The 12,880-nt window shown below is 39.5% G+C and overlaps 1 protein-coding gene across 1 annotated transcript in view; it reads left to right on the forward strand.

The window, feature by feature from the left end:
* Window positions 1-12,880, forward strand: part of hcn4 (hyperpolarization activated cyclic nucleotide-gated potassium channel 4) — a 120,614-nt gene that overhangs the window by 64,042 nt on the left and 43,692 nt on the right. The window contains exons 3-4 of the mRNA XM_087793399.1: window positions 1,197-1,358; window positions 8,019-8,237. Of these exons, the coding sequence (XP_087649525.1) occupies window positions 1,197-1,358; window positions 8,019-8,237 (381 nt within the window). The remainder of the gene's footprint in view (window positions 1-1,196; window positions 1,359-8,018; window positions 8,238-12,880) is intronic.

The following is a 12,880-nucleotide window of genomic DNA, read 5'->3' on the forward strand; positions in this document are numbered from 1 at the left end:
TGTTGAATTAGGCTTTGATATTCTAATGCTAATAATTAAAACACATGTTTTCCAAATGAAATATTTAATTAATTTGATGCCTATTAAATCATCAGTCAACAAATCATATGTAGATATGAAAGTGCCACCAGTTTATATTTTTTAAGAACAGTTTATACCTTATTTAAATGTCTAACTTTTTACTGTCGTGTTTTTAAATTTCTTAATCTTGTTTTATCCTTTTGTACAACGAGTTTTGTTTTGAGACCTAGTTTTTAATCCTATAGTCTAGCCTTGTACTGTTTTTAAATATCTTAATCTTGTTCTACTGTGTAGCACTTTGAGGTCAAATATAAAGTGCAATATAAATTAAATGTATTATTATTATTATTTATTATATTGGAATTAATAACATTTTTCTAGGAACAATAGATCAATAATTCAAAGATACATTTTCTAAATTCGATTTTTTTTAAATGATTATATATATATATATATATATATATATAAAAAATATATGTAAAAATCCTCAAATAATCCAAACCCTTGGTTGACATGAGGGTAAGTGGAAAATCAGTGAGATTTGAATTTGAAATATACATTTTGTTTGTCAACTGCTAAAATATTTTGGCCCCTGGCGTGACTGACACCTCGGTTCTAGACGTAGAAAAATGGACCACATTATGGAGAAACACTGACGAGACGAAGCGTTTAAAGTTAAGAAGATTCATGGCGTCCGTCTCGGTTTAGCATGTTGGAATACCCGCTCGCTCCGTCTCCGTCGCCGCTAACAAGCAGAGATTGAATATCGTCTCTCGGGCGGACGCCGTTAAAAGCCACTGAGTGGATTTTAATAAGGGTTGGCGCGGCCGGCGCCGGTCTTCAGTGGGATTAAGAGGTTCTGAACGGTTGAGGCCATTAAAATCAACACAAGACCCGCGGCGTCTTACGAGCATATTTATCTTTAGGATTAACGGGCGCTGGCGAACGCCACCTATACGCTCGTTTCATTATTGTTCCGAGCTGAGTGGCGGATGATAAGAGAGTGTTTGGAGCAGCAGGGGAAGCAAATCTTTGGTCCCAGTCGGCCCCCCCCGGGTCCCCAGCGGACCCGGCCGGTCTGAGCCGCACCATCTGCAGCCACAAGCTCCTGCGACACCGAAGCCTGAAACATGTTGATGCCTAAACCCCCGTTTGTTTTTCCCTCCGGTCTGCAGATCTTCCACATGACCTACGACCTGGCCAGCGCCATGGTGAGGATCGTCAACCTGATCGGGATGATGCTGCTGCTGTGCCACTGGGACGGATGCCTGCAGTTCCTGGTCCCCATGCTGCAGGACTTCCCCGCCGACTGCTGGGTGTCCAAAAACAAGATGGTGGTAAGTGTTTCTCCGCCTGTTGGGATCAGATTACGGCGCGGTCTTATCTCCTCCATCGTCTCCCCCGTAATGACTGTACTAAAACCCTGTTGCATCCTGGGAAAAGACTGTCAGATCCGTCACTTTAAGCCCCAAATCAAATACACACATCTGACGTGTTAACACACCTTATTCAATTTTCATCTTCTGAGCTAGTTTACAGAACCGAGGATTAATTTTTTTTATTTGGATAATCTCAGACTTTTATGAGCGAGGAAACTGTCAATGAAGAGCAAACGTAGTTGTGCCTTAGTTTATATATATTATAAACATATATATCTATATATATCTATATGTATATTATATTTCCTTACCTTTATGTTCAATATTTATGTACAAATGTTTTACACAACAAGGTTTTTTATTTTAATTTCCCTTGCAAGATTTCAGCATTTTATTTGAAATCACAATCAAATCATAGAAAACTATATGTATAAATAAATTGATCCCTCTGGAGAAATTATTTTTCCCTGCACTCACAGACAATAGATTCATTAAAACAAGAACAAAGTGCAATAAAAAGAAAGTGCAAGATGATACAATCTAAATATAGAGAACATAGATCAAAGAAAAATAGCGAAGAAAAGAATACAAAGATTAACATGGAATCATCTTTTCACTCCTGCAAACTCAGAATTAAACAGCCTAATAATACGAGGAATGAATGTGTCCCTGATGCTCTTAGTGTTGCATCATGGGAGGAGCATTCATGCTCCATCTGCTTCTCTGCTCACTGATGACAGTGTTCAGAGGATGATTTCATCATCTTTGATGGACAGTAGTTTGTCCAGAGATCTCCTCTCTTGTCACCAGTGAGTCCAGCTTCATGACAAGTACACATGAGTGACACTTACATATATCTACAGGTATTGGGCCGTAATATCTGAATGTTTTTGTTTTTGCTTAAACATCTGGTCTCTTGACTTCCTCTGATGTCCTCGGAGAAACCAAAGACATTTAGTGGATTTCAAACTTGTGACGCTTAAACATTCCTGCAGGTATGAGCCGTTAAAATCAGGAATTTTTGTTCTCTGTAGGTTTTGTCAATTATGAAAAATGTGTCAAAAACACAAAGCCATTCAGATCGTAAGAGAAAATATAAAAATAGGCAAACATAAACCACTGGCACAAAACCTGAAAATGAATTAATAATATACTGTATATGTAAGTAAGTAATTTTTATTTATACAGCGCTTTTCCAGACCAGGGTCACAAAGCGCTTAAACAATCAAAACAATTAATTAATCAAGATAAAACTGGAGAAGCTGAACAAATAAAAACGTCTTCAGATATTTCTTGAAGGAGTCAGTAGATCATCAAACACAGAGATCGTTTCAAAGCTTAGGAGCAACAGCCTGGAAGGATTTCTCTCCTCTGGTCCGGAACCGTGTTCAGGAACCATCAGTAGATTCTGATCCACAGACCTCAGAGCCCGAGCTGGGATGTAAGTCTGGATCAGATCACTGATGGAAGGTCTGACCATGAATAGATCTGAAAGTATGAACCAGAATTTTAAAGTTTATCCTGAAAGAAACTGGCAGACAGTGCAGAGTTTTAAGGATCGGAGAAATGTGAGTTCTTCTACTAGAGCGGCTCAGAATTCTGGCTGCAGAGTAAAAGCTAAAATGTTTTTGTTTTTGCTATAAATCTCTTCACCTCCTCTGCTGTCCACGGAGAAACAACATGCATTTAGTGATTTTGTGATTTTTTTCTTTTCAGGAAATTGTTTAAATTTTAACATTATGTGACCATAATGAGAGTTAAAATAAAAAGATTGTAGGGGAAACATAAAATGAGGCACACTAGACTTGTGTCAGAAAACTTTGTACAATTATTGAATAATATATAATCATATGTGACACTGATGGATCTCTACAGCTTTTTCTTTTGTCAACATCACGAAAAATAGGTCATAAATTGACTCATTCCCTCGATATATTCCAGGATAAAAGTCAAAATCCAACACAAACTCATTCTGCTCCGTCAGTTTTCCTGTGGGCGACGTAAAGGTTTGTGTTTGAGTTATTTGTGCCAGTTGTGAGTAAGAAGACTTTTATCGTTTCATTTAAGGCTAAACGTCCCTCGCCGTGTTCCCTTAAAGCGTGACTCAAGACTTCTTTATTTATTCATGGAAAACTCGGCGCGGCACACCTGACATGTGAATGAATCACTTCAGCGATGGCCTGATGTAAACCGTTCCCGCGGAGACAAGGGAAGGTGATTTATTGTCAGGTGTTGCGAGGGGGCGGCGGGGGGGGCACTTAAGGCGAGGAAAGATTGATCCGACATCCGCGGACGCTCTTAACAACCTCATGAATCAACATGTATTTAACCCGGAGTGAACGTAGCCGGCTCCAGTGGTTACCTCACTGATGACTTTCCAATACACACCTGCTCAAGGTCAAAAGGTCGACGTGTGCGGAAGCTCGCGTACGATCGCTCGCTCCAAAGATTTTTTTTTTTTCCGTCCAATAAGAGAAGGTATTGAAAAGGGTTTATCGGAAAAGTTTAAAAATTTATTCAGTCGTTTTAGAAAATGAAACGACTCTTTAAGTCATTCTGTTAAATTTTTAGTATTTTAAGTATAAAAAAAACTTTAATCATTTTTGTTTAACACTGAAAATTAGCACAAAAATGGTTAGGAATATAAAATGATTGCAAACAAATAAAAGCTGCTAATACAGTTACATATATATTATATTTTAATTCACTTGGTATTCATACCCATTGAATACCAACCTCTTGTTGTTTTGAACTAACATTGTGTTCAATTAATAAACTATTAACTGTGTAAACTAGTTACTCTTAACACTTATACAAAATATGTATTCTTGTTCTGTTTACAAACAACTAAAAAAACGGTGATATCAATAAGTATTTGAACCAAATTCAAGGTATAAAATCAGTGTGTTTTAAAAGAATATTCACAATGAATCACAAAATACAAATTAATGGAATATGTTTAGATTTTTTCTGACAATAAATACAAAATTTGTTTTGATCTGTAATACATTGGAACTAGTCTAGTTCCCTGTTATTTAGAAATATTGACCCATTTAATTTTTTTGTTGTTGTTCATTGTTAATCTTAATTTTACTCTGTGCTTTATATTAGTTTACACTAAATATTTAAGATTTTCACAATCAAACCATAATTTTCTTTAGGGAGGGGCCACATTTGCTGAAGTTTTGCGGAAGAAAGACAAAAAATTGAGACCTTAGTCACAGACAGGAGGCCACTTATATTCTTCTCTATAATCTAGATTATAAAACTGTTGTGAGGAGCCAAAATATGAACGATACAACGTTTTATTTTAGATAATCGATTGTGAATGATCTTACATTATAAAATGAATTTAAACACGTTGTGTTAAACAGTAATTTATAAACCTTTTTTTTAATGATATTGACAGACTTTTTTTTATGAATTACTTTTAGTATCAATTTAAATAGTTTGAGGACCGGGGAAAAAAAGAGGTAAAAAGTAATAAAAGAAAGAACTTTTGAGAATTCTAGTTGAACTTGTAAGTAAGTTATTATCATTTGTGAAGTGTCTTTCTCAGACCAGGGTCACAAGGTACTTAAACAAACAAGAACAATACACAGTTAAAATACATGCTTTATAGGGTCAAGACGACATCGAGAAAAACACAACAGCACCAAGAAAATTATGAAAAAGCACAAATAAAAAGGCCTTAATATGTTTCTTGAGGAAGTCGGTTGACTCCATCTTACGCAGATGGGGAAATGTGAGTTCTCCTACTAGAGCAGTCACAAACTTGTAAGGAGCAATACAAATAAATACAAACTAGAATAAGCAGTAAGAAACTTTTCTACATGATTTCATGATCATGAGGGCCACACAAATACACTCAAAGGGCCAAACAAATACACTCAAAGGGCCAAACAAATACACTCAAAGCTCTAGCATTGACAAGTTCCTTTATCGGACTCATTGATCTTGTCCTGAAGAGCTCTCGTGACATTGAGGAAGATTTTACTTTATGTCGTACAAACACAGTTTAGGAGACCATTGGCCGATTAAAGTCCTCTCAAGGTCGTCGAATGGCCCCACACACTTGACCAACAACAAGTCAACATGGCGGGGATTAAGTAAGAATAACTTTATGTCACATGCATCGTGTACGTCTGGTTCGTTGTTGACAAGAAAATGTAAAGTAAGTTTCCGACGAGTCAAAAACTGTGAGTCGAAGCCGCTTTAAGTCAGCTGTGTGTTCATCCCTGCGTGCCGGAGCAGATGTCACACGAGTAGCGACATCGCTTAAGGTACGATGTATTTGGTTCATCACGCCTCGCTGCCTCGCTGACGCGTTCTCACTTGTCTCGTACGCCTCCTATTTAATCACAAGGAACGACAGATGTTACAAAGCGCTGTCTCTGGAGATGCATCACAGTTTAGCTCAGTTTGGATTTTTCTTAATGTCTCAGCGACACAAAAGTCACAGAACAAGGTCCTCTCAAAGATCCCAGTAGGATATTAAAGACAACCCTAACTCGGGCTCATCAAGATACAGATTGTCTGCATTATGACAGGATTTTTTTGAAGTGAATTCAAGACTAGGATGACGGGCGGGTGATACACAATGAGTCATGAAGCTGCATCACAGACGGGTCATGTCCAAGTGGTGCTTAATCCCGATTAAATTTGTAGTGTTGCCGATAGTTCACCCCGGAGCTCAATATTTAAACATGTTTAAGTGACTTTGTTGCTGCAATGTTAATGTTGATGGATCATGTAACATGTGAGAAGAGGACACGAGCTGAGTTTACATAAAGAAAGAGCTTTTTTATTGATATTCTTTGAACTATATACATGTTTTTTTTTACATTTTACACTCATTTATTGCAGGGTTTACATTTTGAATGAATTGAAATCTGATTTTTAATTAAAAACCTCTATTTAACATTATAAACACATATTTTCAAGTTGCAAAATGAGTTGCATATGAAGTGCCATTCGTCCCAACAACCAATAATATAGCCGTGAAAATCACTCATGATGCTTTGCCGCCCAGCCAACCGATCGTAGCTGGTGATCCCTTTTGACATAGCACCTCAGACATATCATCTACACACAGAATTGTATCGACCAATCAGAGGACACCGGGTCAATCATGGGAGTTCAATGTTATTTTGGCACCATAAGTAATGTGGGTGCGATATTTAGTGCCTCCTACCCAAGTTTTTTTTATTATTTACTTTATCTTATGTTCAAATAATTTATATGTAGTGAAAAAAAGGACAAGTTTTGACGTTCCTCACTGCCGTCGATGTTTTTGGGCAAAGCGTCCTAGAATATTAGCATTTAGCGCTACAAGGATACTTGACCTAACCGGGAATTGAACCGCCAACTTTCAACTGCATAAATGCAATATCAGGACATTTGAAAAATAATCATATTTTAGTTTCCAGCCTAGCATGGGTTACACACATATGGACAGGCAGTCATTCGTGCTCGCTACGGTGGCTCAAAATGTTCTAAATAAAAAATAAAAATTTTGTTTTATGTATTTTTCTTGCATTCCCCAGCGTTTTTCGTGATTTCGAATCAGAAATGAAAGCTTGCATTTAATTATTTTGATCTTAAAACCAAATGCCTTCATTATACAACAAACAAAAATTAATTTGCGTTGCTGTTCCACTACTGTAACTGTCAAAAAACTGTCAAAAAATAAAGAATTCCAATTATTCATGGTCTACATTCGAACAAACAACTGCCATATTCACAGAAGCGGCACTGATTCGTTTGAACGTTTATTAATATTCTCTCTTATATTTTCCCTCTCCTCGCGTGTTCATCAGACTCGTCCCTGGACTTCCTCAGCGTCGCCGATCCAGAGAAGGACAGGAAACGATCTTCAAGCGAGATCATGCGTTACCATCCAAACCGTGTTTCCTTTTTTCCTCCACGCCGTAAACGCCGTCTAATTAATTGCATTACGTAGAAGAGCGATTCCCGAAAGTGACAGAACAACAAATATATCTCCCTGAATTAATTCAAAGCCCGAGGGCCGACACTGATGGGAAGCTGCCGGCGTGCTCCGAAAACAATGGCAGGTAGACGAGGCTGTTGTGAGGCATTAATAGACTCGGTCGCGCTCGACTGCTTCCTGATTAGAATCATTAAAAGACGTTTTCTTACAGTAGCCTCGTCCGCGTTACCTCTGCTCGTGTCATCACTTCTTACCTTTTCACTTATAAAAAAAAAACTTCATCTCTTTTATTTTATTTTTCTTTCGCCGCGGAAATAGGCTTGAAAGCAATTTGGAGACGTCGCCCCCAGGATGGAGTTGATATTGATTTGAACTACCACCGGGATCTCGGGGAAAAAAAAGGAGCAATTTATCTACAAATGAGAAAACTCACACAGAAATCTTTCTTTTTTTTTTTCCTCCCAAGTAGCTGACCTACTTTCTGTCATGCGAGCCTCCAGTGTCCTCGTCCGGCGACTCTCAGGGCTCCCTCGTAGGCTTCCGCCCCAAAATGTTCCCCTTGCAAATGGATCTATTTCTTCATCTTATGACCTTTAACGACCCTTTATGACCAAATGGTAGCCCCCCATAAACCCTGACTCACCCTCTCCTCCTCCCCTCTCCTCCAGAACGACACGTGGGGGCAGCAGTACTCCTACGCCCTCTTTAAGGCCATGAGCCACATGCTGTGCATCGGGTACGGCATGTACCCCCCGGTGGGCATGACGGACGTGTGGCTGACCATCCTCAGCATGATCGTGGGCGCCACCTGCTACGCCATGTTCGTGGGTCACGCCACCGCGCTCATCCAGTCCCTGGACTCGTCGCGACGCCAATACCAAGAGAAGGTAAGACAGTTTTTTGGGGGGATTCTGAGGATGTTATGTTTCGTCTTCTCTTTTCGTCGGGGGGCTCTGAGGTGGAGGTACAATTATTAAACAGCCACACATCTGCGTTGATGACGTGCGGTGATGAACCTCGATGATAATTGACCAATAACAGCAAAGTGTCCAGAAAGTGTTTTTTAATGGCGGGGCTTGAGATAATTTTCCAATGTTTATATTTCAATAAAAAAGAGAGTTTTGTATGAACACACACTGATGATACAATAGAGTCCAATATCTATTTAAGATGCACTTAAATCAACATTAGTTTCCCTTTCAGTGTTGTGTGGTTCATTTACATCAGTACAATCACTCATGAATAAAATTCACAGTCAGATTTCTTCAACTTCATTAATTCAAAAGGAGGTTACTTAACTTACTAATTGATGTTGCATTTGTTTATATAACTAGCCTTAGAACAAAAATGGTTGTATGAGTTTTGTTTAGATTATATCTTAAAATTCCAAAATGAAATAAACTAGAAGTTGAAATCATCTTTATTTCACATTTTTTAAATATGCAATGAATTAGATAAAGTTGGAGATATTTTAATTTCATTTAAAATGTGAGGGAGCATAAATTCAGTTGCTGAAAATCTGCAAACCTCTCTTATTTAGTTTAATCAAAATTGGTAATCAGGGTGTACTTCATTTTTGTTTTTGCGAAGGTAACATTCCGACCCCCCTTCATAGAATAAAATCCATGAAGTAGTGACCATTCATTTGAACTTGGTAACTCAGCATTACAGGGTTAAATCCCTGTCAGTAACTGTGACATGAACAGCTCCTGTAATGCTTTGCCGCCCAGCCAACCAATCACAGCTGTCGATGAGTTTCGACAAAGCTGTAGTAGCAGTTTCAACTAGTGATGACGAGACGAAGCCTCTTGAACCGATGAAGCCTCTCATCCCAGTAGTTCATCCTTGGGCCGAAGCTTCATGAGGCTTCATTTGCTCTATTGCGCCATCAAGTGGACAATACGTGTGAAGCTCTGACATCATTTTTGCTTCAATTATTCTGATAATTAACCAAAATGTGCTTGAATTGCTTGTGTTCGTATCCTGCCTTGTAAACGGAAGTTTTTACTCACCAAAGCTCACTGCACAGTGTTTCGCTTCTTGCTCTTTGTTGATATGCTGGATCTGTTTTTCCTTAATCAACTATAGTCTTACTTTTACTGTATAGTGTCTTGAGATAACTTTGTTATGATAAGACACTTTACATTAAATTTAATTGAATTGTTCGGGGAACAATTATTAATTTTTATCCAAGAATAGCAACTTTCTTCAGTGCTTGGCATTCATTTTATTTAGATTGTTTCACCTGCTTCTGAAATTATATCACATAATTATTATACTTTAATAGTAGCGATCAGCTCAGCTCTTTCTTGCAGGCTTTATAAGCCCTAAAGGTTGGTCGTTTTGATGGTACCTTTATTTTTTTTTAAGGAAAGCCCGAGCGCATCACATGCCCATAGCCTGGTTTGCGATTCCTTTGAACGTCACCTCATACGATGACAGTTTCTCCTTAAGATACAGTGACCGCACTAAGATATACGAGATAATCTTCCCCTGCAAGCAGTTATACCGCGTTCAATGACTCATACAGAAAACCGGTACTAGCTGGCTGTGTCCAGCAACAAGAGAACAACATGTTTATATCTAAGTTTGTAATGATCTGAGCTATGGAATAAAAAGGTAAGTACAGGAGCGGAGACCTTCATTGGTTTGAGACGAGCTGTCAGAAGCGCCTCCACTCCTTTCTTCAAGTAAATCTAGATTCTGACTTTGTTGTTATTCTAACACTTGTGTCTGTTCTCATCCCGACTGTCAGGGTTGAAAATCCCTGACATAGACGCTTTGAGGCTTTGAAACCATAAGACACTTCAAAGTCCATTGTACCACTATTGATTAAAAAAAAGGTGTATTTATTTAGTAAAAACACACCAAGAGATAAACACTGGTGATCACATTATCTGCTACAGGAGGTTAATAAGCCATTTAAAGATTAATTAACCGTGTTTATTAATCGTTGACAACCGTTTATAAAATGGAATTTCCAAGCTTTTCTTTGTCCAGCATGTTCATGGCTCATCAGTTAAAACTGCAAACACATCCTTCGTTTGCTCTTCCAATCACGTCTTTCTGGGCGAGTGCTCAACTGACCGGGGTCTCATGGAAAAGAAAAGCCCAGTCACGGCGCCGGTGGAAGGGCCAAGCCGGGCTCCCCGCCCTGCGTCGCCATCCTCGGGGCCCGGTGTGGGCGATAATGAGCCGAGCTGCCGGGGACCCCACGTCGCCCCGACGCCTGCAGCGAGCGGCAGACAGAGAAGGATGACCTCAGGGGGATGAGGGAGACTCGAGAGATGGAGGGCAGGGAATAACAACCAGGTGGAGGATTAGACGACGTTACCCGCCTTTGAATTCCACGAGACTTTGAGGCGCCCCGACTTCAGAGGGAGGATAAATTAAACACCTCTCGTCGGGGAAGAGGTGAGCAACAAAGAGACGAGTCGTCCAGGTTCTCCAGAGTGCAAAAGTGGAGAAAGTTGGCGCTAATGCCGAGGATCTGAGCGGCCACTTAATGAGAGAAGACCGAAAATAACCCGGAGCTCCGACTCTCATCTGCGAGTCGGACGGAACAGCTGCTGCGTCTCCGCACCCGCCAGCGAACGCCGGCAAAGCCATTTAATGCCGATTCAGAGGTCGCGCCCTGAGGTGGATAACGAAGCCTCTTGTTAGTTAAAGAAGCCTCGTGCTGGTCCTCAGAGGGTCTCGCCTGCTGGAATGTTATCACTGCTGCAGAATCGTCTTAATCTTTTTCCAACTTGGATGGAGACTAAAGTCGTCTGGTTCAGAAGCTCTCTGCTACATCCACAGAAGACAAAGTCAGTAGTATTTGTGATGGACAGACCTTTCATCTGCATGAAGAAGGTGCTGGTACCTTTTAAAAGTGCTGTTCAAATAATTTCCTTAGGTCCAGATTTTCAGAAGGATGTCCTGGAGCTCCTTAGCTTTCCTTAAAGGTCAACTAATGTGAAAACTCCAACTCTCTTGACTCACTCACATGTTGAAGTCTTCCTCTCCAAGATGCAGGAAGTCCCTCATCATGACCATTACTTTATAAAGTCCTCCCCCGTCTGAAATCTGGGCGAACGAGAGGTTACGAGCGAACAGTTAGTCCTTTATGACGTAATAATGGCTTTCCAGCTCAGCTGTGATCTGACCCGCTTTGTTTAAACAATGAGTCCCTTGGAGGTGGAGACTCCCGGGATTGATGATACGTGGTGACAAACATCAATGTTTGACCAATCACAGCAGAGTTGGCATGGTTATCGTAAACAAGGAAGACAAAGTGTTTTCAGTGGGCGGGGCTTAAGATCATTTTCTAATGTAAATATTTCAATGAAAATAGAGTTTTGTACAACACTGATGATACAATAGAGGTTCAAGATTTAATTTAAGAAACGCGTAAATCAAAACAGTAGTTGCTCTTTAAGCAAAAGCAGTGTTGACCGAAAAGTGAAACTACCGTTTTCTTGGCTTTTTTTTTTAACAATGCATTCATTATTTATGGGATGAATAGCTCCTTGAATAGCTCTGCCCTTGAGTGACAGATTCCACATCACTGATCTTCAGCTTGTTTTCCATTATAATGAGCAGCAAACGACCACGCCCACAATAACTCGTCAGAAGCTCGCGTTTGTAAAGGTGCAGCAGAAAAAAACAAGTTTAATTTTCGGAGAAACGTTTGTGAAGTATTTAATTCCAAGGGCGACGCCATCGTGATGCCGAACTAACCTGTCAATCAGTCCTTTTCTCACTCAGACACGATTTGAAAAGTGGGATTCAATGAGGCGAGCGCCGCGATAATAACATGTAATGTGACAGATGACAGAGCAAGTAAAGGTTAATGTCTTTCACGATTTAAAAGATAATCACCGACGCTCACGGCACTTTCATACGAGCTAATAATATAGTAGCAACATGAGCGCACCATCAAATTAGCATTATTGCTTCAAATTAGCGCAAAACCATCAGTTGATAAATCAACAGTCTGGACGAGGCTGAATCTCTCTCGTGCGAGGACACCAGAAAGTTTATATCGCCAAATATAAAACAAGAGACGTGGATAGAAAACCCTGCTTAATTGATTACCCAGGTGTCCGTGCGGTTTAGAGTCCGCACTTGGCATTCAAATCCAAGCTCAATCTAACATCTCAGTGTAGGTTTTTTTAGAGGGTTTTACGGGGACATTAAAATCCAATGGGTCCAATTTCGATGAAACCATATTAAATGCGGATGATTTACATAATTTATGCAATTGTAAAACCCCTAATTCTTCTCCACATCCCTCTTCAGAGATTTTGGGTTATTTGGTTTTCAAATGTCATTTTTTTTGTATGTCATTCCCTGTCATTTCTGTTTAGGTCATTTACATTTTTTCCTTTTTCTTCAGACCAAACTCATGCAAACCTAGTACATGACTTATCTGAGGAATGCTGGGGATTTTAGTTTAGTTTATATTAGGGATACATCGATTCTTGCGAGAGAAGGAAGAATTGAAAATATTGGAAATAATAAAACCAGGAATTAAAAAGCATTATGA

The sequence above is a fragment of the Callionymus lyra genome, chromosome 6 (assembly GCF_982586985.1).
Source record: "Callionymus lyra chromosome 6, fCalLyr1.hap1.1, whole genome shotgun sequence".
Classification (NCBI taxonomy): Eukaryota; Metazoa; Chordata; class Actinopteri; order Syngnathiformes; family Callionymidae; genus Callionymus; species Callionymus lyra.